This window comes from Danio aesculapii, chromosome 6 (assembly GCF_903798145.1).
Source record: "Danio aesculapii chromosome 6, fDanAes4.1, whole genome shotgun sequence".
Classification (NCBI taxonomy): Eukaryota; Metazoa; Chordata; class Actinopteri; order Cypriniformes; family Danionidae; genus Danio; species Danio aesculapii.
This window is the reverse complement of record NC_079440.1, coordinates 48,724,270-48,748,848: the sequence shown is the minus strand read 5'-3', so window position 1 is coordinate 48,748,848 and position 24,579 is coordinate 48,724,270. Positions and strand designations below refer to the sequence as shown.

The window sequence follows — 24,579 nt, the reverse complement described above, 5'->3', positions numbered from 1 at the left end:
TTTTCAGAAATTTAAGACCTCGCGGACACCCCCTATAAGGTAAAGTTGGTTTTATATTCAAACATTCATTCATTCTCCCTAATAATATAATGCTAATTTCAGAAAAGTATTAAATACTAAAAAGTAGCAAATACTAAATGGTGAAATCATATTAGCAGCCAATGACTTTTAAAGTAGTACAACATTGTTCACAGTCAAATAAATAGTAGTAATGTTGTTTTGAAGTCATACTTACATGTGATTTCAGACAGACTATTCAAAGTACCATGGTAAACAATATAGGGAACATGTCACAAGTTGTCACTCAACGAATGTGCGAATAAAACCAACTTTACCTCAATACACATTTTGTCCAAATAAATCACTTACTGATTTGGGATTGATTTGGCCATAGACATCCTTAAAATTCACGACAGTGATTGCAAAATACGCTATATTGAAAAAATATTTTCCTACAAAAACTTGGTGTCAGAACTGACATATTAAGTTGCACTGTTACATAAAGCAAATGGTGTTAAATTTACTGTACTGTACCTCTGTGGAAAGCAATATTTGCGTATGATGAGGAAAGCAGCTGCTGTTGCCCCTATAATAACGACCACAACAGACGCAATAACTCCTGAATGAAGCCTTACAACCTGCAAAACGAGAGATTGGGGATGGTTTGTAGTGTGCAAACTGACAGGGAAGTGACGGGTGCAGTAACAAACAATAACAAACCTGTTGATCATTTGGAGCAGCTGAAGTGGGTTTCTCCGAACTCCCAGACTGTCTTGAATCGCGACGTGTCGAAAAGGCAAAAGCGAACTCCCAAAAAACACTATATAAAATCAAATTGAGTAACATTTTCGAGTAGTGGGTAAACTTGAGCGACTTTCTCGCCATTTCTGTTGTCGTTTACTTCCTAGTGCTTCTACCTGTCAGATGACGTAAAGGGGGAAGCAGCGTTTTATTGGACGATCGTGTTGCAGCGGGAATATTTACCGTGGGATCAAACAGTTAATTAAATTAAAATTAAAGCATATTTTGTGTTAGTTTGACTTCATATTTTCTACGAGATTTCTGTAAAGTACTATTACAACAACAAGACTGAAGACTGAAATGAAACTGAACCCTGGTTTATTTCTTATACAAAAAATTTAAGTTATGAGTGAGTTCAAATGTATATTAATGTTAATGTTTTTTTTTTTTTTTTTTTTTTTTTAAACAGTATTGTATTAGGTAATAGTAGCAAGAAATATACACTCTGAATCCTAAATGCTTATTAAAATCAGTAAATGTTATAAATGACAGCATGGTGCTTAAACTAAATTCACACACAGTGGCAGTATCAACAAACATAAATTCAGTTTCAAAGCAGTTCGTAATATTTCCCAGATTGTGGATCAAAGTAACAGTTGAGGCAGGAGTCATACATTAAATTGAGAAACTCTTCTTCTCCACTGTTGTCATGTAACTTTGATCCTGTGGAAAGAGAAAAAGATGTTAGCTTATATCCAACATATGGAGATAGATGATGTCTGTTACAAGATTTTAAGTCACAAACTAGTAAACAAATGGTCAGGGGTGTAGCAACCAGGGGGCACTTTTCAAGACAGACCATTTAGAAACAGGTGATTAATAATAAAATGAACGTAAAATTTAGGATCTCATTCAGCCCCATGAGGAAGCTATATAATATAATATAATATAATATAATATAATATAATATAATATAATATAATATAATATAATATAATATAATATAATATAATATAATATAATATAAACTCTTAATAATACAAATAACAATCCTGTCCCATGCTGCATGATTTTACTGCAGTCAGGCTTTGAGGAGGTATGAATGTAGAGAAATTTGTTTGACACAATTTACTTGCTTTGAATTTCAGTTAATTGCACAGTCTTGGTTAATAGTACTACAGTGAAATCGTAGCTAACTTGACTTTTTGCATGTGTAAGTTACAAAAAGTTGATGGAGGGATATTTTATTTTGAAGTCGATTAAATTATTGTTAGGAACATTTCAATAAGTGGTGAATATTGGTGGGGACACGTCCAACCCCGTCCATGCCAATTCTATGCCCTTGGTATGAACCCTTGATTAAATGTTGTCTTCCTTGACAGTTGATGTTTTGTAACAAAGAATGGTTTTAATACAAGAAACTTACATTTAAAGGTATATTTCACCCAGAAATTTAATGTTGATGGTAATTTAATCACCTTTAAATATCAAAGATGTAGTTGGCTTTTATCTTGTTTGTTTAGACTTTATTAAACGCAAAGGGAAAATTCACATCACAGCAGAGCTCACCATACTATAAAATACATAAAATAAATTACATATATAAAAAGGCAATAATATAAATAAAATGACATCCATACTGCACACCTTAGTTTCAAATAACAAGTAGGCACTAGTTCATATCTACAGTGTCAAATGCTATTACTATTTTGCATAATTCATCTAACATGACATCAATTATACAATCTGATCACTGTTGGTAAAAATGACTTCCTGTATCATTCCCTATAACACTGAGGCTAAATTAATCTTGAGCTAAAAGAGCTTGCACGCTTGGACAATTTCAAAAAGGGGATGACACTCGAGTTTGAATCAAACTCTTCAGCAGAGTATTTAAAAAGATGTTTGCCTGAAACTGTGGTCCTTAGTGATTCAAGAAATGCAAGCTGCTACCAGCACTTTGAGGCTCAAACAAACAAACAAAATCATATGTAGGGAACAAAAAAATGTATATTGCTCCTGATGATTAATTCACAGCTTTAATAAATGGCCCTGAGTATGTTTATGGCAGTGTGAACTGATCGTTTCGCTTCATTAGACCTCAATGTATCTTCAGGAGCCTATTATTTTTATTTTGCCTTAATAAACATACATATTTTGCCTCAATAAACATACATTAACACACATTAATGGCACACAAAGTTTTGGTTGACTTGCATGTCCATAATCACCAAAGACTACTGCATCAGTTTAAAGTTTTCTTTAAAGCCATTACATCTATATCTGCCAACATCATTTTGGGTGCACTATTTCTTTAAGAACCCCCAGTTCAAGCATTGTCACAGAAATATCACTGTGGGTTTTAGATGAAAGAGAAATCAATCCTGAATGTAATTGTACCAGTTCTGTGAGCACACATCTTCTCTTTCCAAGAGAATCTAGATCATGATTTATTTTAGCAACAAAGGGTTGAGAATATGAGCCGGGGATGGGGATTTTTCTGGTGTCATACCTCGGGTCGAGACCTTGTGGTCTCCTTTTCCATCTGCCATCTGTTGATTTGGATGAACAATTGGAGGGCTGAGGACATCCATCCATTCTCTACGATAGAGAGTTAGTCATTCAATTATTTAAATAAAACAGCTTTTGAAAAAGCATGTGCAGCTAGCACCAAAGGAAATGATGTGATCTTTCCTTCACATTGTTTTTTGCACTTGACATGACTACATGAAACCAATCATTTAAAATAATGAGGTTGTGCTAAAAATAAGTTATGTACAAGCTGAAAGCTGAGTGTGAGGTATGTTTGGCTTTGTGGTTTATTTTTATCCATGATGGAAATAATGCATTCCTGCCAACACTTTTTTCCGGGAGTCTCCCGTATTTTAGACCCATCTCCCGTCCACCTCCCGTATTGCTATGTCTCCCGGAAAACTCCAGGAACCCCCCCCCCCCAACCATCTTCATACCTGCTTCGGCGTCCGTCAGACCCCCCCTCCCACTGAGCGTGATTTCAGCGTCCGTCAGACCTGATTGAAGCTGATATTTAGCTGCACCATATTGGTGTTTCTTAACATCTAGTTTTTATGAGGTGGGTTGTTAGCCCGACACTCAACCCCCAAACTGAAGGTCCAGGACATACACATATACACTAGGGACAATTTAGCCTACCCAATTTACCTATAGCGCGTGTTTTTGGACTGTGGGGGAAACCGGAGCACCTAGAGGAAACCCACGCTAACCCGGAGAGAACATGCTCACTCCAGACAGAAATGCCAAATGACTCAGGCAGGGCTTGAATCAGCGGCTTTCTTGCTGTAAGGCGGCAGCGCTACCCAATGCGCCACCGTTTTGCCTCAAGAAGAATAATGCCTGATATAATATAATATAATATAATATAATATAATATAATATAATATAATATAATATAATATAATATAATATAATATAATATAATATAATATAATATAGGGCGAGACGCAGTGGCGCAGTAGGCAGTGCTGTCGTCCCACAGCAAGAAGGTTGCTGGTTCGAGCCTCGGCTGGGTCAGTTGGCGTTTCTGTGTGGAGTTTTGCATGTTCTCCATGCGTTCGCATGGGTTTCCTCTGGGTTGCTCCGGTTTCCTCTACAGTCCAAAAATATGCGGTACAGGTGAATTGGGTAGGCTAAATTGTCCGTGGCGTATGAGTTTCAATGAGTGTGTGTGGATGTTTCCCAGAGATGGGTTGCAGCCGGAAGGGCATCCACTGTGTAAAAACATGCTGGATAAGTTGGCTGTTCATTCCACGGTGGCGACCTCAGATTAATAAAGGGACTAAGCCGAAAAGAAAATGAATGAATCCTGCATTTCCCACTCAAATTACAGGTGAATTTGAAATTGCAGCTCTCCGCAACTCTCCCATGGTTGCCCATTGAAGCCAAGTAGGGCTGTACCTGGATGGGAGACCATCCAAAAATGAATGAATGAAAATGAATGAAAATATAATATAATATAATATAATATAATATAATATAATATAATATAATATAATATAATATAATATAATATAATATAATATAATATAATGTAACATACATGTAACATAACATAATATGATATAATATAGAAGTTTTTTTGTCAACCTTACTGACTGTTTACATTTCACCAAATGTTACTCTCATAATTCATCATCATGAAAAAAAAAAAAACATTTAGTTTAATAATTACACAGAATCTTCTAGAATCACTGCACCAAAAACTCACTGTTGCTAACAGGTTCCCTCTTATTGTGAAAGCATGCGTCTCTCTTTCATATTCCCTCATTTACATGACACTTTTTGAGGCACCATGTGGTGTTGATGGACAGGTTCCCCGGTGGGATGGGAGGGCGGTGGATGATGACCTCCTAGAGAGCGGTGACAGCGAGGTGACACATGCAAGCCTCTGAGCACACGCACAACTCCTGCTTATTCATTGTCCCTGACAGCCATGCTTAATTAATCAGCGAGGCGTGGCAGTGTGGGCAGCTTCCCTTGACAGGCAAAAGTTTTGCGTAGGAAACCAGTTATTATGCTGTGGGGTTGTAAATAGTGTGTAGGGAAAATGAGGAACTCATGATGTACTCCTTGAGTTATCTTTGATCAGTTCATTTATGTTTAAAGGTCTCATTTTCTGCAATTATTACTCAGACTATTAATCGTTTTCTTCCTAAACCTAGAAAGGGTTTTGATTAGTAGAGTGTGAGGTGTAGTTATATGATGTTTATATTATTTTTTAAGATTTCAGATCATTTTTTTATTATTATTATTATTATTATTATTATTATTATTATTATTATTATTATTCATTCATTCATTCATTCATTCATTCATTCATTCATTCATTTACTTTTCGGCTTAGTGCCTTTATTAATCCGGGGTCACCACAAGGAATATTATTATTATTATTATTATTATATTATTATGTCTACAGACCTGTACAACGTGCAATGTTTTTCCAAAGGCTTTTTTCCAAAGGCTTTAGACATAAGGTGCAGTACTCTATTAATTAGGCAGTCTGGAAGGTTTGTCATGAAATGAATGTCAGTCAGATCTTTTGAAGTCTGGCATAACATTTCTGCCGCAAACCACCTGCTCCCTTATGAATTTCAAAAGTTGAACATGGTGAACATGAACATTTTAAACATTTTCTTACCACTTTTCCGAATTCCAAATTATTGAGGCCTGACAAAAGCTCTCATATGAACCCACATGATAAAGTTCTGAAATGACTCAACCACGTCTAAGCCTCAACACTTAAGTGTACAATAATGCTCAGAGTTATATCAGAGACTTAGAGAGGCTATAAATACTGCTTTTTCTCTTACCTGGGATTAGAGTGAAGAAGAGGGTTCATTTCTTTCTGATAGTGCTGGCCTTGATCCACTGGCTGTGAATCACAGAGAGAGGAGTACTGTATTATAATCTGGTTCAGGGGCCATATCTGTCCACTATTAGCTCCAGTCAAGTAGGAGAATATAATACGTTTTGGATTACCTCGTTCCTTGCTTTAAATAAATGATTTAAGCTTTCACAGTTTGGAGCAGTGCTTCTCAAAATTGAGCTCCAGGCCCTTTCTTATGAGAGTCTAATACTAATGATAGACTGGGGGAAACACTTTTCTGCTGTTCTGCATTTACAGAATTGTCAATTGTCCTATTTGGTTCTGATTTATAACATAAAAGTGCCCCTAATATGCTTTTAGATATTACCTTTCATGTGTGTTGTGTAGCTGTTTAAAATGTAAAAGGTGTGCAAAGTTTTATATAACAAAGTGAATGATAAATGGAGTTATCGTCTCCCAATAGAAAGAATCAATTCTAAACTGGCTATCAGTAATTCAAGTCTTACTTCATGCACAAACCTACATGGATTTTTTTTAAAACATTTGCACCAGAATTTACTTTGATGCTCAAGCATTGCTGTTAGAGCTGAGACCTGGAAGAGTTTGGTTTATGTTCTGTTGCTGTTTTCTGCTTCAAAAGCAAATCCACTTCTCATACACTTCTAAAAGATGAAGACTTGCGTTTGAGTTGTTAAAGTAAAACCAACGCCATCTTTACTGTTTGTATGAATTGTTTATCCAGTGCTGAGGAAGCTTCTGGAGCTAAAATTCACATATGAGTAGGGATGTATCAGCCTGCGGATTTTTGATTGAAAAAATGTTCAATTCAATTCAATTTTATTTGTGTATAGCGAGTAAGTAAATTACAAAAGGTGCACATTATTGCATTATGTATCAGTAAACAGTACCAGTATATCAGTATATGATTTTTTATCATCTACAACGACTAGCCCAAAGTGCAGGGTGATAGAGCCTTTTCAGTTGTGGGGTCCGAAACTATGGAATAAGTTTCCATTAAAAATCAGAATAGCACCCACTTATCTATTTTAAAGCAATATTAAAGACTCAAGTTTTTCAAAGTGCATTTAATATACCTAATGGCGGTTCCAGGCTATACTAAATTGATTCTTTCTTGGAAACTATTATTGTTGTTTACTATTGTGTGTTGTTTTATATTGTTGGTTTTAATTGTAGTGTATGCTGTTTTTTACTTGCTACTGCTGCTGTACAGCACCTTGGTTCAACCAAAGGTTGTTTTTAAGTGTGATCTAGAAATAAACTTTTGATTTGATTTGCGTATCGGTTATGTACGGTATATCTGCATTCTGCAATTATATAAAAACAGGCAGACACTGATCGTTTACTGATTACATGGAGACACTGAGTTGCACGTCTTTTTGAATAGTCAAAAGAAATTGTATTTAATACAAAAAAAATTATTAAATCGTTACAAATATCAGTCATTTATATGTACAAAATCTAAATATTACAGATCTAATGTGTACAAAGCTCAGATGTGTCTTTTTTTTTTTTTTTTTTTTGAAGCAGCAAAATGTATCATTTAAATATAGTAACAGCAATTGTTTTTACTAGTTAATTTCATTAAATAAATCTGTTCTATTATATGTCAAATAAAAGTTACTGTTGTTCAAACAATACTGAATTGCAAAAATCACATTTGAAGATTGTCTTATTATGATTTGTATTTAAATCTTAACCTTTAATATTCAGCTGCCCAACATTTTACTTGGATCGTTGATAATGGATCCAGTCCATGTTTAGTCAAATGAATTTAATGCTTAAAGGCTAGTTTGAACTAATGCTGAACTAACTAGCAGTTTATAGTACGGTGTGCATTTGAACAGAATTGTTAAAATCAGTATTGGAGTCGTCGCAATAGCCTAGTGGTTAGCGCGCTGACATATGCTGCAGTAGCACGTCAGGGCATCCTGAATTCGAATCCCGGCTCAAGGACATTTCCCTACCCTACCTCTCTCTCCAACTTCGCCTCCTATCTAAATACTGTCCTATCTAATCGTTAAAAAAATCGTATTTGGCCAAAACAAATCCGCACATCCCTATGTGAGTGTTTTATTTCCAGACACACACTGTAAGCGATAGATCAATCACAACAGACTGGGCTCTCTGGCCAATCAGAGCAGAGCAGGGCCATGTGACCAATCAGAGTAGAGAAGCTTTTAAAAGGAGGTGCTTAGAGAGACCAGATTCTTGAACAAACCATTTCACATCCGCTACAAAATAAGGGATGCTGTTGTAATGAATATTAAGAGATATATATATATATATATATATATATATATATATATATATATATATATATATATATATATATATTTTTTTTTTTTTTTTTTTTTTTTTTTTTTTGCTTAAATGATGTAAACCTATTATTGAAAAGCTCTAAACCTAAATTAGGAACCTTAAAATAGTACAATAAGTGGCAATTTAATTGATTAAATTTAACAGATCCTTATTGCTGGATCTGTTCAGTTAATGCTAATACACAGTTATGTGTATTAGTTTTTACACATGCTAGTGTTCACTAACATTTTTTATTTACTTGTTTGTGACTAATTGTTTGTAACCAATGTTTTACTACTTGATGTTTATTGTGGAATCCTTAGGCAAACCAGTTGACGAGCACTTTAATATTGTACCTGTTCTTCAAGCCTGATGGTGGCAGTATTGCTATGTTTTCCCAGTTTTACAGTCCACTAATTTGCAGTTTCTTAGTACCAGGCACACCAGGCATGATTAGCAGTTCCAGCGTATCTTTCTAATCAACAGACAACAGCAACATCAACAACTGATGGATAGGGTCTGATATTGTAATGCCATCGGGGTTTATTTCACTCTAATTAGTAGGTTTTTTTATATAAACTGTTTGATTGCCCTTCTTCATGGGAAACCAGCTTTTAATATTCACTCTATTATTTGCCTGCTAGCTACAGTTCATCCATACTGTAGCACCCAGTATATCTGAGGAGCCTAATGATGAAGGAGCAGCGGAGACTTTCTCACTCTGTACTCTCAAGTGTGGCAATGCATTTGGCTTCTGTAATTACAATTGCTATAAATGTCTGTATAGTGTGTGTGTGGTTTGTAAGCCCACCAAAGGGATACACTGAGTCCAGGTTGAGGTGTCATCACTGCTTGCGCTTAGACTTATGTCGCAGTGGTGAACCTGGCAAAAGAGAGAACACAAACAAAATAAAACAAACATATGAGAAAAAAAAAGAAAAATAACCACACATTTTACTGCGAAAATGGGAATATTTATAATTTTATGTTTGTACGTATTGCTTATGTCGTATATAATTTATAATATTTTTCTCTGACTTGAATGAAGCACTTTGAACAATTTGAAGTCAGAATTATTAAACCCCCTGAATTATTAGCCCCCTTGTTTATTTTTTTCCCCAATTTCTGTTTAACGAAGAGAAGATTTTTTTCAACACATTTCTAAACATAATAGTTTTAATAACTCATTTCTAATAACTGATTTATTTTATCTTTTCCATGATGACAGTAAATAATATTTGACTAGTTATTTTTCAAGAAACTAGTATTCAGCTTAAAGGGCAATTTAAAGGCTTAACTAGTTAGGGTTAGGGTAATTAAGCAAGTTATTTTATAACAATGGTTTGTTCTGTAGACTATCGAAAAACTATAGCTTAAAGGGGCTAATAATTTTGACCTTAAAATGGTGTTTAAAAAAATAATAACTGTTTTTATTCTAGCCAAAATAAAGCAAATAAGACTTTCTCCGGAAGAAAAATATTATCAGACATACTGTCAAAATTTCCTTGCTCTGTTAAACATCATTTGGTAAATATTTAACAAAGAAAAAAAATTCAACGGGGGCTAATAATTCTGACTTCAACTGTATATATTTTCATTCATTCATTCATTTTCTTTTCGGCTTAGTCGGAATGAACCGCCAACTTTTCCAGCACATGTTTTACGCAGCGGATGCCCTTTCAGCTGCAACCCATCTCTGGGAAACATCCATACACACTCATTCACACTCATACACTATTAATTTAGCCTACCCAATTTAACCTACCCAATTCACCTGTAACGCGTGTCTTTGGTCTGTGGGGGAAACCAGAGCACCCGGAGGAAACCCACGCAAACACAGGAGAACATCCAAACTCCACACAGAAACACCAACTGACCCAGCGAGGCTCGAACCAGCGACCGTCTTGCTGTGAGGCGCTGTATATATATATATATATACAGAATATTATAATAAGAGAATTTCAACAGCTTTTTGTGGCATTATAAATGTTACAAACTTTTGCTGCTACTGTCAGCTATTTTACATATATGGGTCTAGGACAATACTGTAGGTCCCATTTTGTCCAATTTTATTAAATACATTTTGTGAAAATAAAATGTCAAAATATGGGTTAAATAATGTCAAATTGTCATTCAGAGTGTGACAGAATTATGTAGAAATTGTACATTATACTTAATCTGACGTGTACTTTATCTGCGAGAAAAAAGGAATCATATAATTTCTGTAAATAAAACAACGTTTTGTTGCATATAACAAATGGGTAAAACCAAAAATGGCAAAGTAGGAAATTACAATTGCAACAATTTAAAATTACAATACATTTTTATGTAGATAAAGTACTATTGCACTGGATTATACAATTAAGTGAGTCTTAACAAAATAACAATAGCTATTATTTGCACTAAATATACATTAAACATAAATTTGACAAATTTATACAACCCAGGCTCATTCTGAAAACGTACCCTTATATACATTTCTGGAGAGGCCCAAAAACATCCCAGGATGAAAATTTTTTGCAGTTTTTGTTTTCGCAAATCTGCCAGAGGATGCTATGTATGCATTTTCAGATCTCAAATTTCTCTTGCGAGTGCCATTCGTGCCTGCTGTTCGTGGATAAATCCACCAAAGGCCACTGTCGACTGAATGAATGACTGACCGATTGACTGACCCACCCTCCTCCTTGCCTAAACCCAACCAATAGTGCTTTCAAAAGACCAGCACCCACCCACTTCCTTTAACCCAACCGACAGTTTCAAAAGCAATCCAGAAAAAGAAACGCCTTCGCCTGATTTTATCATGTTTTCAGATTTTACCACCCTTTAGCGCCACCCTTTGGCGCCCTTTGATTTGTTTTCACCCTGTTATTTAATTGTTTATTTTACTGTTTGGCTTCTATTTTCTTCTTACCTGCTTTCTGGAACAGTTCTTCGCCAGCTCCTCTCTGTGTCGCAAGTCTGCTGACATACATAGCGAGCTAACTGGTCAAACTGGCAACAGCGGGAAAACCGTCCATACGGAGGTAAGCTGGTAAGCTCGAAAAGAAACATTGTCATACCACCCCACAGACGAAATGCAGCCATACGTACTTCTGGCTACATAATTTGCGATCTCCAGAAATGTATAAAGGGCTATGTTTTCAGAATGAGAATATGTTGAATTAATACCAAACATTAAGCTGCATTATACTTTTATTTATACAATTTTTTTTTTGAGGTTTTTCACCTTTTGTTTAGATAGGATATTGGAGGTTACAGACAGCTAAGCATTGCGAGCAGAGATAGGGGAAGGATTGGCAAAGGAACTTGAGCCAGGAATCAAACTCGGGTCGCTGTGTGCATCATTGTGCTATATGTCAGCACACTTAACCACTAAGCTATTGGCACCAACTTATTCTTATTGTTTTGGTGCTTGAAAAAACCTACAGATGTTTGAGAATCAAATCAAATACTATAATTATTAATGTAGGGTTCCACAATTCACAATTCAATTAAGCTAAGGTAACAAATTTAGGTGGATTAAACATAAAAAAGTACTAAAAAAGTACCTAAACAAATTTCTGTTCTCCCTGTGTTCACGTAGGTTTCCTCCAGGTGCTACGGTTTCCCCCATAAGTCCAAAGACATGCACTACAGGTGAATTGAATGCATATATTCATTTTAGGATGACATCACCATGGCCTACCTGTGATGCACTAAGGCCTGGACTGCGGATGTCTCCTCCTTCTTCCTCCTGCTCCCTCTTCAAATATGCCAACATCTGCAGCTCATCTTCCTCATCCTCTTCGTCTCGACTTCTCAGATCACACCTGCTGGAGCCCAAAGGTTGAACCCTCCCATCGACACTCACCTGAAAACCCCAAAAATCTCATTACTTCATAGGTGCCACTTTGTAATGAGACTGATCGTTACAGGGTATAGCTAATTAGTGAGCAATCAATCAAAGCTTGCCAGCTAATTGGCACCCCCATTAAGGCCAAGACATCAGCAGGGATGGTTGCCTGCTGCTAAGAAATCCACTTATACCAAGTCCTACCTGGATCACGAGCGACCTTCCAGATCAGCTTTGCAAACTTCAGCAGCATCAAAGATACGTGCCATGTTTAAATGGGAGAACGCAGCGTTATGGGGCATCCGTAATGATTCTCAGTAATTCCCACATCAAACTCTATAAGACGTTTAGCTAATCACCGTTTCAGTCCTACGGTGAGAGTCTGTGGTAGTTGTGCTCAATGCTTGGACCAGTTTTAGTTTGTGTTTAACAAACTAAAAGAGGAAATAACACTAATGAGTTCTCTTTGATATCCCAGTGGTTTCTCCAGGGCAAATGGTGAGCAGATGGAAGGTTTGCATTATTGTGCTGCTTCACAATTATTGAGTCAAAACATTAGGCCATTTGGAAATTCGTACTGTGGAAGTAAAAGTAGCACTGTACCCTATTGACTTTTATGGTATAGACATTATATATTTTAAAATATCCCTTTCGTTGCATGCATATGTAGTGATAGAGGAACTAGATCATTTCTGAAAATTTAATCTTTTGTGTTTTGCATAACAAAGAAAGTCACAGAGATTTTCAATAACATCAAGGCGATTTTCCATTTTGGTTGAACTAACCCTTTGAGGAATCGACACAAAGTTGCAAGAGTAATTTTGAGAAATTGGCCACAAATTCAAGCAGCCACATGGGTTTTGCGGAGTGAAGCCACACAAATCACATGGCCTGTGTTCATGCGGATGAAATGTTTTTTAACCATAGCAAGCATGCAGGGTTAGAGGGGATCAAATCAAGCACATACTTCAGCTGAATTGGTGCACTCCAGCAGAGTGGCTTGTTTATGAGGGCCTCTGTTTTATTGTAATTTCAGAACTGGTGTGGTTCTTATCATCCCCAGAGACCGGATATTTTAATCTGAATCCATCCAGATGGGGGGGGGGGGGGGGGGTGCCCTTGGATCTTTGATGCATTTGGAAATTGTATTGCAAATGGCTTGGACATAGTGTTCTTTTGTCTTCTTGCTTTTTAAAGCATATTATTGGGGGTTTTGAACTCCAAGGGGATTTTTATTGCTTATTCCTAGCTCAGGAATTAGGCTAAAATATAGCATGTTGTTGTAGACTCACAATGTAGAGGTTTTTCATGTATAGCACAGTTAATAAAATATTGCACAACATGATCAGTGACAATATTGACAACAATGTTGTTGGTCCAGAAAAACATAAAACCACAGCTGCCCAACTCACTGCAGAATTAAATGCGCACCTCAACTCTCACTTTACACTAAAACGGTTCGTCTGGAGCTCCACAGGGTCAATATACATGGCCAGGCTGCTATTGTCACTCGTGTCAATGCCAAATATTGGTTTCAATGGTGCCAGCAGCGAAAATCTTGGACAATGTAAAACATGTATTGTTCTCTGTTGAGTCCACCTTCACTGTCTTTCTCAGAGTTATGTTGTGGAGAAACCCCAAAGAAGTGTAGCACCCTGATTGTTGCAAGTCCAGAGTGAAACATGGGGGTGAACCAGTGATGGTTTTGGCTGCAATATTATGGCATTCCCTGGGCCCAATACTTGTGCTAGATGGCCGTGTCACTGCGAAGGACAATTGAACTATTCTAGAGGAACACGTGCATCTAATGGTTCAAACACTGAAGGTTGGTGTCATGTAACTGGATGATAATGCACCAATATACACAGCAAGAGTGGTGACAGAGGGGCTTTACGAACATGAAAGTGAAGTTGAACATCTTCCATGGTCTGCACAGTCACCAGATGTTAATATTATTGAGCCACTTTGGGGTGTTTTGGAGGAAAATGGCTCAAAAGCTCTCAGGCCACTGTGTAGAACTTGCATCTGTCATTCACAAGATTAATTGATGGCCACAAAAGGGGGCCCTACACCATACTAATAAATTATTGGGGTCTAAAATCAGTCATTTCAGTTTCATTGTGCAACCACTGTATATATAAACTTACATTTTATTAGATGCAAATTCTCTTCTATGGAAAAAGGAAGAGTTTTCAAAATAACCACCCCAGATGAAGTCCACAAAGGCTTGTTTTTACACAAGGGTAATTACATGATAACAGAATTTCCTTATGCATTCCTCCTAAGTAAACAAGCTCACCTTTTGAAGCCCAGAATTCTTCAGTGAGATCTCGCGCACAGATGTTCTGTTGATAGATATGCTGGTATCTCCATCAGGCAATGCTCTGTCAGCTTCAGATGGATCAAGTCTGCTCCCTTGTCTGGATGAGCTAGGAGAGAGGCAGCGGGTTGGTGCTATCCGCATGGGTTCGTGCCTTTTTGGACCTTTAGAGACATGCTGGACAGCAGAGGCCCGAGTCTTAATTGGCTCAGAGGAGAATTTGGGTTGAGCTGTGTGTTTCTGTATTGAAGAAAGTGGTGGGGGAGTAGTAATGGACTGGACTGCACATCTTTTGAGAAACTCTATATGCATTTCATCCTGTGAAAGAAAATGAAGGTGTTCATAAAAAATAAATAAGTTGCATGAAATTAATACATTTTTTTAATGCAAATTGAGGCAGCTGCAGTTTTTTTATTTCCTGTTGTGGCCGACGTGTGTTTAATGGATAAGACCAAGGATTTCTAGAAGGAAACGTTTTAGTAAAAACATTACAAAACAAGTTTAAAACAAATAATGTCGCATCACCAGGCTATCCTGCGTTTCCTCCAGAGTTTCATGCAATTTTGGATGTTTCATTTTTAATCTTTCGACTTTAACTGCAGTTCAGCAGTTCACTCTCATTCAGCAACATATTGTTCATGCCCCGGCCAACGAAAAGAAAAACCTCCGCATTTCAGGACTTGGGTGGTCCTTTAAGGTAATCAAAAATCACTGCTTACATGGTAGACTCTTAATCAGAGAATTATCTTGATCATAAAAGCATTGGTGTCCATGTAAATGTACTCAGTGAAAGTGCCAGATGATGACACAAGCTGTTAAAGACATTTCTCTTCCTTTAAGTTAATTCCATGCACCCTCAAATGTTTCAATAAGTTTGACGTGTTTCACCCAACACAGAACTTTTGTAAAGCATCTGCTTCACATTGCTGTAATATACAGCCATACTTTAGAACGCTTAGTTTAAGCAAATTTGATAAACACGATCGTGCTTGTTGATGAATCTGAAGGGATCCCTCGCTTACCGGGTGAGCTGTACTGTGTGCATTGTCTGTGTGTGTGTATGTGTATGTGTATGTGTATGTGTTGTGTGTGTGTGTGTGTGTGTGTGTGTGTGTGCGTGTGTGTGTGTGTGTGTGTGTGTGTGTGTGTGTGTGTTGTGTGTGTTTCCTAGCAACAAGAACAAACGTCTGACATCGCTGACTGTCCAACGTTTCTTTAAGGCATTCTATATGTATTCTATAGTCTGCGGTGTCTGTATCCCTCAAAGCTGGTTAGAATTTAATGTTTAGAGATGGTGTGACCAAAGTCCCTGTAAGAAGTTTATAGTCTTTGGTACCTGCCTTTGATGTACCCCTTGGCCACATTGTCCCCCTATAATGTCAATAGACTGGACTGTCTTAGCAACTGGCTAAATGTTAAGGAGGACTAAGCAAATTGTTTCTACTTTATAATTAATGTTCTCCACTCGCAATTTAACTTTACAATGAGTACAATTGTTTGTATTCAATACTTTATTATTATAATAATTTTCCATTTTCCATATTTGCAACGCCTGTATTTTGTTTTGTTTTTTTGTAGTTCACTTAGAAGCCAACATGTAAATAATTTTTGTTTGTTATTGGCATAGATTGTTTTGAAATTCAAATGGCACTTACAGTACATGCCTGTGTTTTTATTTCTGTAATAAATATGGCGTTTCGTGATTAATCATGATTAGTTACAAAAAAGTGTGATTAATTAGTTAATTATTTGAATCATTTGACAGCCCTCATTTTTTTACATATTCTATTAAGCCTCATAGTTTTCTATAAGATAGTATGCTTTTAAATAATGACACATTTGTCATTTAGAAGTAATGTGCATTCAAAACCTTAAAAAGTCTTTCACTTCAGCCAATATGATATCAACAATTTATTAAATAATTATTTTTAGGGGGGTTTCAACTTTATTGGAATAGGACAGTGGAGATTTTACAGACAGGAATGTGAGGGGAGGAGAGATAGGACCTCGGCAATGGACCTCGAGCCAGGAATCAAACTCGGTGCTATGTGTCGACACGCTAACCACTACAATATTGGTGCCGACTGAATCATCAATTTTGATGATATCACACTGCACTTTAGGCTTCTCATCAAATTTTTAACCCAGGCTTATTCTGAAAATGTACCTCTATATACATTTCTGGAGGCCGCAAAATACGTCCTAGGAGGTACGTATTTTTGCAGTTTTTGTTTTCGCGAATCCACGAGAGGCCACCGTGTACGCTTTTTCATATGTCAAATTTCTCTAGTGAGTGCTATTCGCGCCTGCTGTTCTCACATAAACCCACCAGAGGCCGCTGTTGACTAACTGTTTGACTGACTGAATTGCTGACTGACTCACTGACTGACCGACCAATTGACTGACCAACCCTCCTCCTTCCCTAAACCCAACCAATTTTATCGATTTAACGAAAGGAATGGCGTCACATCATCCCATAGCGTTCGTTTAAAAAATGAAATGCAGCCATCCGTACCTCTGGCTACATAATTTGCGCTCTCCAGAAACGTATATAGAACTACATATTCAGAAAGAGCCTATATTGTTCTGATTACATACCCCTATAAACATTTCTGAAGAGCGGCAAAAATGTCCCAGGAGCTAAGTTTTTTGCAGTTTTCGTTTTCGCAAATTCGCCAGAGGCTGCTGTGTACGCTTCTGGAGATCTCAAACTTCTCTCGTGAGTGCCATTTGCACCTGCTGTTCTCGCGTAAATCCACCAGAGGCCACTGTTGACTGACTGACCAACTGACCGATTACCCCACCCATCGCCTTCCCTAAACCCAACCGATAGTGTTTTAAAAAACCACCGATTGACCAGCGCCCACCCACTTCCCTAAACCCAACCAACAGTGTTTTCAAAAGCTATGCAGAAAAAGAAAAGCCCTCGCGGCAGCTGGATTTTTACCATGTTTTCCAATTTTACCACATTCTCACCCTGTGATTTTCTTGTTTATTAATTGTTTTGGCCTTACATGCTTTCTGGAACCATTCTTAGCCAGACTCAAACCCTGTCATTACGGTCAACTGCTCTGCATCTCAAATCCTCTGACATACACAGTGAGCCACTGGACAAACTGGTAACAGCAGGAAAGCCGTCTACACAAAGGTAAGCGATCAGCTGGTAAGCGTGAAAAGGAACGGCATCCTATCCTGTAATGTTCGTTTTAAACATGAAATGCAGCCATAAGTAGCTCTGGCTATAATCCGCGACCTCCAGAAATGTATATAGGGCTACATTTTCAGAATGGGCCTACAGTACGTTGGCTTCTCATTAAATTTTGTGAACAATCAAATGCAGGTGCCAAAACTCTGCAGAAATGTTTTTCTAATATGATTGGTTGGTTTTGACCATATTCCCAATATACACGATAAACTAACAAAAGATACATTTTAACAGACCTTATTTTCCACCAGGATTTTACACTGACAGTTTCCACTGCATAAAACATTCCGCTGTGGCAACACTTGCTAAATCAGGGACTAAGCTGAAGGAAAGTGAGTGAATTAAATCTTAGCTATGCCTATGTGTTTCCATATTTTAATTCTATGGCACATTTTATATGTGGTTAATTTGCAATTTAATTAGATTACTTAAAAGCATGTTGCTACATGGTTGCTAGGGTTATATTATGTATAGCTGCCTTCATTGTAAATCTGTTCACTTATTTTATCTCATCTTAACCCACCAGACACAAATCACACAATAAATCCAGTCCTCAACAAACCACACAATATAAAATATCATTCCTGCCTGTAGCACAAATGACTTCCAAACCCAAGTACAATACTTGGCAGTTTCTTTCCTTCATTTTCAAATCATTTCTCATAGCGTCCCACCGCTAATTATGACATTAAGATTAATAACGCCACTGCGTTCAATTATCTCCTTCCCAGACTGGGATATTAACACAAGGAAGGAGAGACGTTAATAAATCAAATTTCTCTCTAAAACCACAAATAATAAATTTAACAACAAACTTGTGATGGAGTCATAAAGAGCATGATGAAATCTGTTGCAAGGATCTCGGAGCCGTGAACGCCAACGCTGTCACAGATGAAACGCATTAATAGCCACGACGCGAGACAGTCTGGCGCAGGCGGAGTAACATCACAGTTACCTGTAATTAATCAGGGCGACACTGTGCCCGGAAAGTTGTCTGTCTCTGCTCTGTTTTGGAACAGATAAGGTCTTTAAACTAGTGAGGCTTTGATCTACACTAATGGTCTTAAACAGCAAGCTTCACGCTAATGATGACAACCTCGCTAAAAGGGCACGGCCAGCAAAGCCATCAGATCAGCCAGAGTTTTTTGTCTCTTTCTTTCCATCTTCATATCCCCCGGAGGGACTGTTTTTAATAATTCGGCTTTTTTGGAGGGGGTTAAAATAACAACGTGTCATCACACTAATGCTATGCCGAAATGCTGACATTCGGTAAACACACATCAGTCTGGGGCAGGCCTTTATCTATTTGTGATAAATTTATTTATTTACACCGAGCAAGTTATCAACGGAAGTCAATGTGTTTTGTGGTTATTAAGCTGTGTTGCAGATGCATTTCAATATGTTATCGGTGTATCTATCTTCCGGTGGCATTAACGGAAGTCATTAAACGGATATAATCACTTTTGCTTCCAGTGGAAATTATTTAATATCACACAGGTGCCAGATATGGAGGTCCAACATAAATATAACGTTTAGAACATTCAAACTATAGTCGTTATTACTTTTTTCATCTCCCATTAGTAATAATAAGAGAAACGCAGGCATATACAAAGAAAACACAAAAGAAAAAAAAAACAAAGACATTTATCAAGGACATGGAAGAAAGGGGAAACAGACAACAAATAAAACTGTCAGCGGTATCAATCAAAAATCTCTAATTAAGTGCGGCGGAACATATGTATGCCAAAGATGAGACTGATTTCCCAGGAGGAAACCAAACAGACTGTGAATAAATGAATGATGTTCCTCTCAATGGACGCAGAGCCCAAGAGCACTATGGAGCTCGACACCGTCTCGTCAGAAATGAACCCAACTGAAGAAAACTGATGGTTTTCTTCATGGGCTTAAACGAATGGCGGCGCCCCTGGGAGCTCAATCACATTGTGTGCGTATCATTAACAAATGACTCCACTAGATCATATGTCCTTGAGAGGAAAACTTTGACAGAAAGCAATAAAGCAATGCGTGTTGAGAAGTTATACAGTTATATGATGTTTGCATTTACAGTAATGCGCGTGTAGCAATTGGAGATGATTATTCCTTTGCTGCAAAAGTGATTAGGGATCAAAAGTGATTCAAAGTTGATCTATTTTTTATTTTAAATGATGATAGAAGAGTTTACAGAATTTAATTAGATTTCTTTGCTTAAAATAGTATATATGAATAGATATGACGGATGAAAAAACATGTCATTATTTAATTAAGCTTAAATTTGATTACATTTGAATTGTTTTACTTTATTTCAATGACATGGAAATGCTATTTAGTGCCTCCTATTAAAATAAAAATGAAATACTGAACTATAATTTAGCCCTGGCATTATTATTATTAGGGACTAAGCCAAAAAGAAAATGAATGAATGAATGATCGTTATTATTACTTACTTGCTTACTTACTCCCAGGGCTTAATATTGAAGTTATATTTAGCCGCACACGCTCAGAAATAAAGGTACGCGAGCTGTCACTGGGGTGCTTCCTTTTCAAAAGGTATGAATTTGTAACTAAAAGGTCCATATTAATACCTCAAGGGTACATATTAGTACCTAAAAACTACAAAAGTGTTCCTCTTAAAATTATTACTTTCTAATATATACTTTTGAGGTACCAATATGGACCCTGCAAGTACAAATTTGTACCTGTTTAAAAAGGTACCACCCCAGTGACAGTGTAACATCTCATTTTTAAGAGGTGGATCACAAGCCCAATGCTCAACCCCCAACCTGGAGGATCAGGACATACACTCATACACTACGGACAATTTAGCTCCCCCAATTCATCTATAGTACATAAACAGAGCACCCGGAGGAAACCCAAGTGAACAGGGGGAGAACATGCAAACTCCACACAGAAATGCCAACTTTTATATTTTCGTGTTCTTTTTTTTTTATGTAAAGCACTTTGAATTACCATTGTGTATGAAACATGCTATATAAATAAACTTGTCTTGCGTTGATAACGCAATAGAGTAAATTCTCTCTAATTACTTTAACAACTTTTTCTGATTGTGAATTGGATTGCCAGAAGCAAGTCTCATTAAACCAATTAATGTCACTTCTATAATCATTGCTCTTCATTTTGCGTATATATATATCGTCTAGATGTCCATACCTCTTCGCTCTCACTCCCCATGAAATCATCTTCCAGACGTGCATCCTTGCGCTGTCCTTCTGTTAGCAGCTTGTGACCTTTAAGGCCAAAGGTCAGATCCTCAACAGGGTTGCCGCTAGCCTGATTGCGTCTGGCTGAGTGAGGGCATGAGGAGAAAGTGAAGACTTCCTCTCCGTATTCCTCATCGCTGAGAGAGAGCTCGGTTTCTGTGTCACAAAGGTCAGCATTATCTGCAGTCAGCACACGTTCTGGAGGTGAAGAAGCATACGGAGGCTTGAAGGCTGACCCAGATGTAGCCTCACCAGAAGTGCAGTCTGCAAATTTATGACAGGTAGATTTAAGAGTAACTTCATACTAGATATATTTGGTTTTGGACTTGTTCTTAATCACTGCCTGGGTTTATTTTGCGTTATGTACACACAGATGAAAGTCTGTGCATACTTAATGTAGAATATTTTAATTGATTTATGAATTAACCTAAATTTAAAGAACAAAACATTCTCCAATATCTTTTGAATGCGTACTGTCAGGGTTTAACAACTGGGTGCTAAGAATATTTTGAAGAATATTGAAATAGCTGAGCTAAAACTGGAGTACAGGCCAAATGCATATAAAACCTATAGTCAACAACTAAAATAATACAAAAGCTAGAAATAAAACAGCTAGTAGTGTTCAGCAATTCATGCTTTACAAGACAAACACCTCAAGACTACTGAAATGGAGGCTGGGGGCCTATAAGTGGGGGAGAACCATCAGTATGGAGTTGTTGCTCCAGCAAGCACAATGAAGTCTCACCTAGAATCAAAGCCTTTTCTAAGCTAAGTTATTTTGATCGAGAATTATCCACAACATTAACAAAATACAAATAGTGTTTACATTATTTGTAGGGTTTATATTTGCATTTTAAGTAACCCGGGCTCATTCTGAAAACGTAGCCCTATATACATTTCTGGAGAGCACCAAATACGTCCCAGGAGCTACGTTTTTTTGCAGTTTTTGTTTTCGCGAATCCACCAGAGGCCGCTGTGTATGCTTTTTGAGATGTCAAATTTCTTTCGCGAGTGCCATTCGCACCTGCTTTCTCACGTACATCCACCAGAGGCCTCTGACTGACCAACCAACCGATACCCCCACCCACCCCCTTCCCTGGTCCAAACCGATAGTGTTTTAAAAAGCACAGATTGACCAACGAACACCCACCTCCCTCAACCCAACTAGTAGTGTTTTAAAAAGCACAAATTGACCAGTGCCCACCCATTTCCCTAAACACAACTGATAGTGTTTTGAAAACAAATCCAGAAAAAGAAAAGCCCCCTGATTTTTACCCAGTTTTGAGATTTTCATACGTACCTCTGGCTACATAATTTGCAATCTCCAGAAATGTATATAGGGCTACGTTTTCAGAATGAGCCCATATTGGTTTTACACCTTTAACTTACTTTTGCGCATGATGTTGCTGTTTGTGTACACTGCAAGTTACTATCCTAGTACACTGCAAAAAAATGCTTTTCTTACTTACAGTTTTTGTATTGCTTCTAATCCAAATGTTTAAACAATCTTAAACCAAGTAGAATTTTATAGATAAGTAAAAACTATTGCTTTGTTTTAAGAAAATTAGTCAAAAGTGTTTTTTTTTTCTACAAACATAATTTGCCAATAGGTTAATTTAAAATAATTTGTTTTCTGTTTAAAATGCTTACTCCATTGGCAGATTTGTTTAGAGGTTGGCAGATTTGTACCCCACTGGCAGACTGTTTGAGCTTGTTTTAACGAAAAACTGACTTATTATTATTTCTATAAACAAAACAATATTTTACTTGTCTAGAATTCATCTTGATTTAAGAACAAGGTATTTGTACTAAAACAAGACAAAAACCAAGTAAGAAAAGCATTTTTTTCCAGCAAACACCACAGGAGAAATCCTGAGCTTTTTTTTCACTATAACGAATACATTAAGAAACCTTTGATAATCAAATTAAGAAAATTTTGATAATTAAGAAATTTTAATTAGTAGTGTATTGTCTTTATGTTTAAAAGATGCTGTTTCACAGATCTAATATGATGATACATGTGACTTCATTCCCAAATTTACACTATTTAAACTCAAGCAAAGAACCGTCCGACTGCTAGCGTTCTCTGTGTGGTTGCTTTCTGAATGTGGCCTAAAATGTATATCAGGACATTAACTGACAAGGTTTTAAAACTAACAGTATGTAGATGTTTAATTGGTTGTTGCAGGAGTAACTGAGGCACAAGCTGTAAAGGCTCCACCCTCTCTTGATAAGGGGGTGGAGAGTAACAGCTCATTGCATTTAAAGAGACAGCAAGTTTTTGTTTTCTCCCAACAAAATTGGTATTGGTGTAAAAAAAAATATCTGAGGTAATTTGAGCTGAATCTTCAGAGACACATTCTTAGCATACCTGATACATATTTTACTTGTTAAAAAAATCTCTTTTAATGACCTCTTTTAATAAATTTTAAACACTCTTTAATATACTCTAATTCATCACTGTAAAACCCAATAGTCAAATTTTTCAAGTGAAATGAGTATAGTTAACTCAAAATTAACAGGAAGTTAAATCTACTCATTTAAAAAGAGTAATAAGTGAAGCTTTTGATACCATTTGTGGAGTTTAATTATCCTCTGCTAAAATGTTAAGATTGAATGTGTTTGTTTCTTTTAAGTCAGCTGTAGTTATGTTTCTCTTCAGTAATTTGGCTTGATAAGAAGCAGGTGTTCATCATTAATGCTCAATCAACACTTACTTATCTCTTAATCTCTCAATCACTTAAATATCTCATCACTTAAATGGAGTAAGTTCACAGTACTTAAATAGATTTGTTTTCGAGCTTAAATTAAAATTAACCTTTTTACTTGGTAGCACCGGTAAACCTAACTTCAAAAATGTAGGCGCACCAGCGAAAATTTTGTCGCACCCACCAATAATTATGAACACCGTTACTACAAATTTTTATATTAACAGATTTATTGCATTTGAAATCAACACTAATCAAAATTAAAAACAAAATAAATCCACATGCACCCACCGGCCCTACACGCACTGTTTGTCTGATATCGCACAGATGATATTGACAAATAACTTATTATTTACATACGTCATCTTAATAGCAATTCCGCTCTTTTCACGTACTGCAATATTAGTTTAATCTTAGTGAATGCATGCTCTTTTGCGATAGTGAATGCAGTGCCAGTTGCACAAATAACAGCATTGCAATAAATAAATGAAGGATTAAACAACATTAGAACATCTCGTGCTTAAAATGTGTGGCAGTGGCAAACAACTGTTACCGGAAAACTCCCACGGCTTTAGTCATTTTTATAGCGCACTTTAACCCACTGGAAGTCTTTTATACAATCTTCGAAACGTGTAAATGATGGGTTAACATTAACCACATGATCACTCATAAGGTTTGCCATTATTTGTAACTTTAGGTGGTTTCTAAAACAAAACCTGTCAGTGTTATTTTCATTCTCTCGTATCCAGACCTTTCTGTAGCTCTCCCTGTCATCTGAACTGAGTGATTGACAGGAGATATTAACCAATCCATTTGGGCCAAGAAGAGCTTGAAGGTGGGGCAAGCATTGCGGCATTTGTTTACTGCATCAAGT

General features: G+C 36.9%; 1 protein-coding gene across 1 annotated transcript; it reads right to left on the bottom strand.

The window, feature by feature from the left end:
- Positions 1–1,296: 1,296 nt before the first annotated feature.
- LOC130231249 (protein CFAP20DC-like) lies at positions 1,297–22,396 on the bottom strand. Its single transcript, XM_056460740.1, has 8 exons — positions 22,387–22,396; positions 20,948–21,261; positions 14,554–14,892; positions 12,108–12,272; positions 9,234–9,305; positions 6,087–6,148; positions 3,254–3,342; positions 1,297–1,464 (listed from the first exon to the last, which is right to left on the bottom strand). The coding sequence occupies exons 1-8, from the start codon at positions 22,394–22,396 to the stop codon at positions 1,352–1,354; spliced, it is 1,164 nt and encodes a 387-aa protein (XP_056316715.1). The 3' UTR covers positions 1,297–1,351.
- Between the last annotated feature and the right edge of the window lie 2,183 nt (positions 22,397–24,579).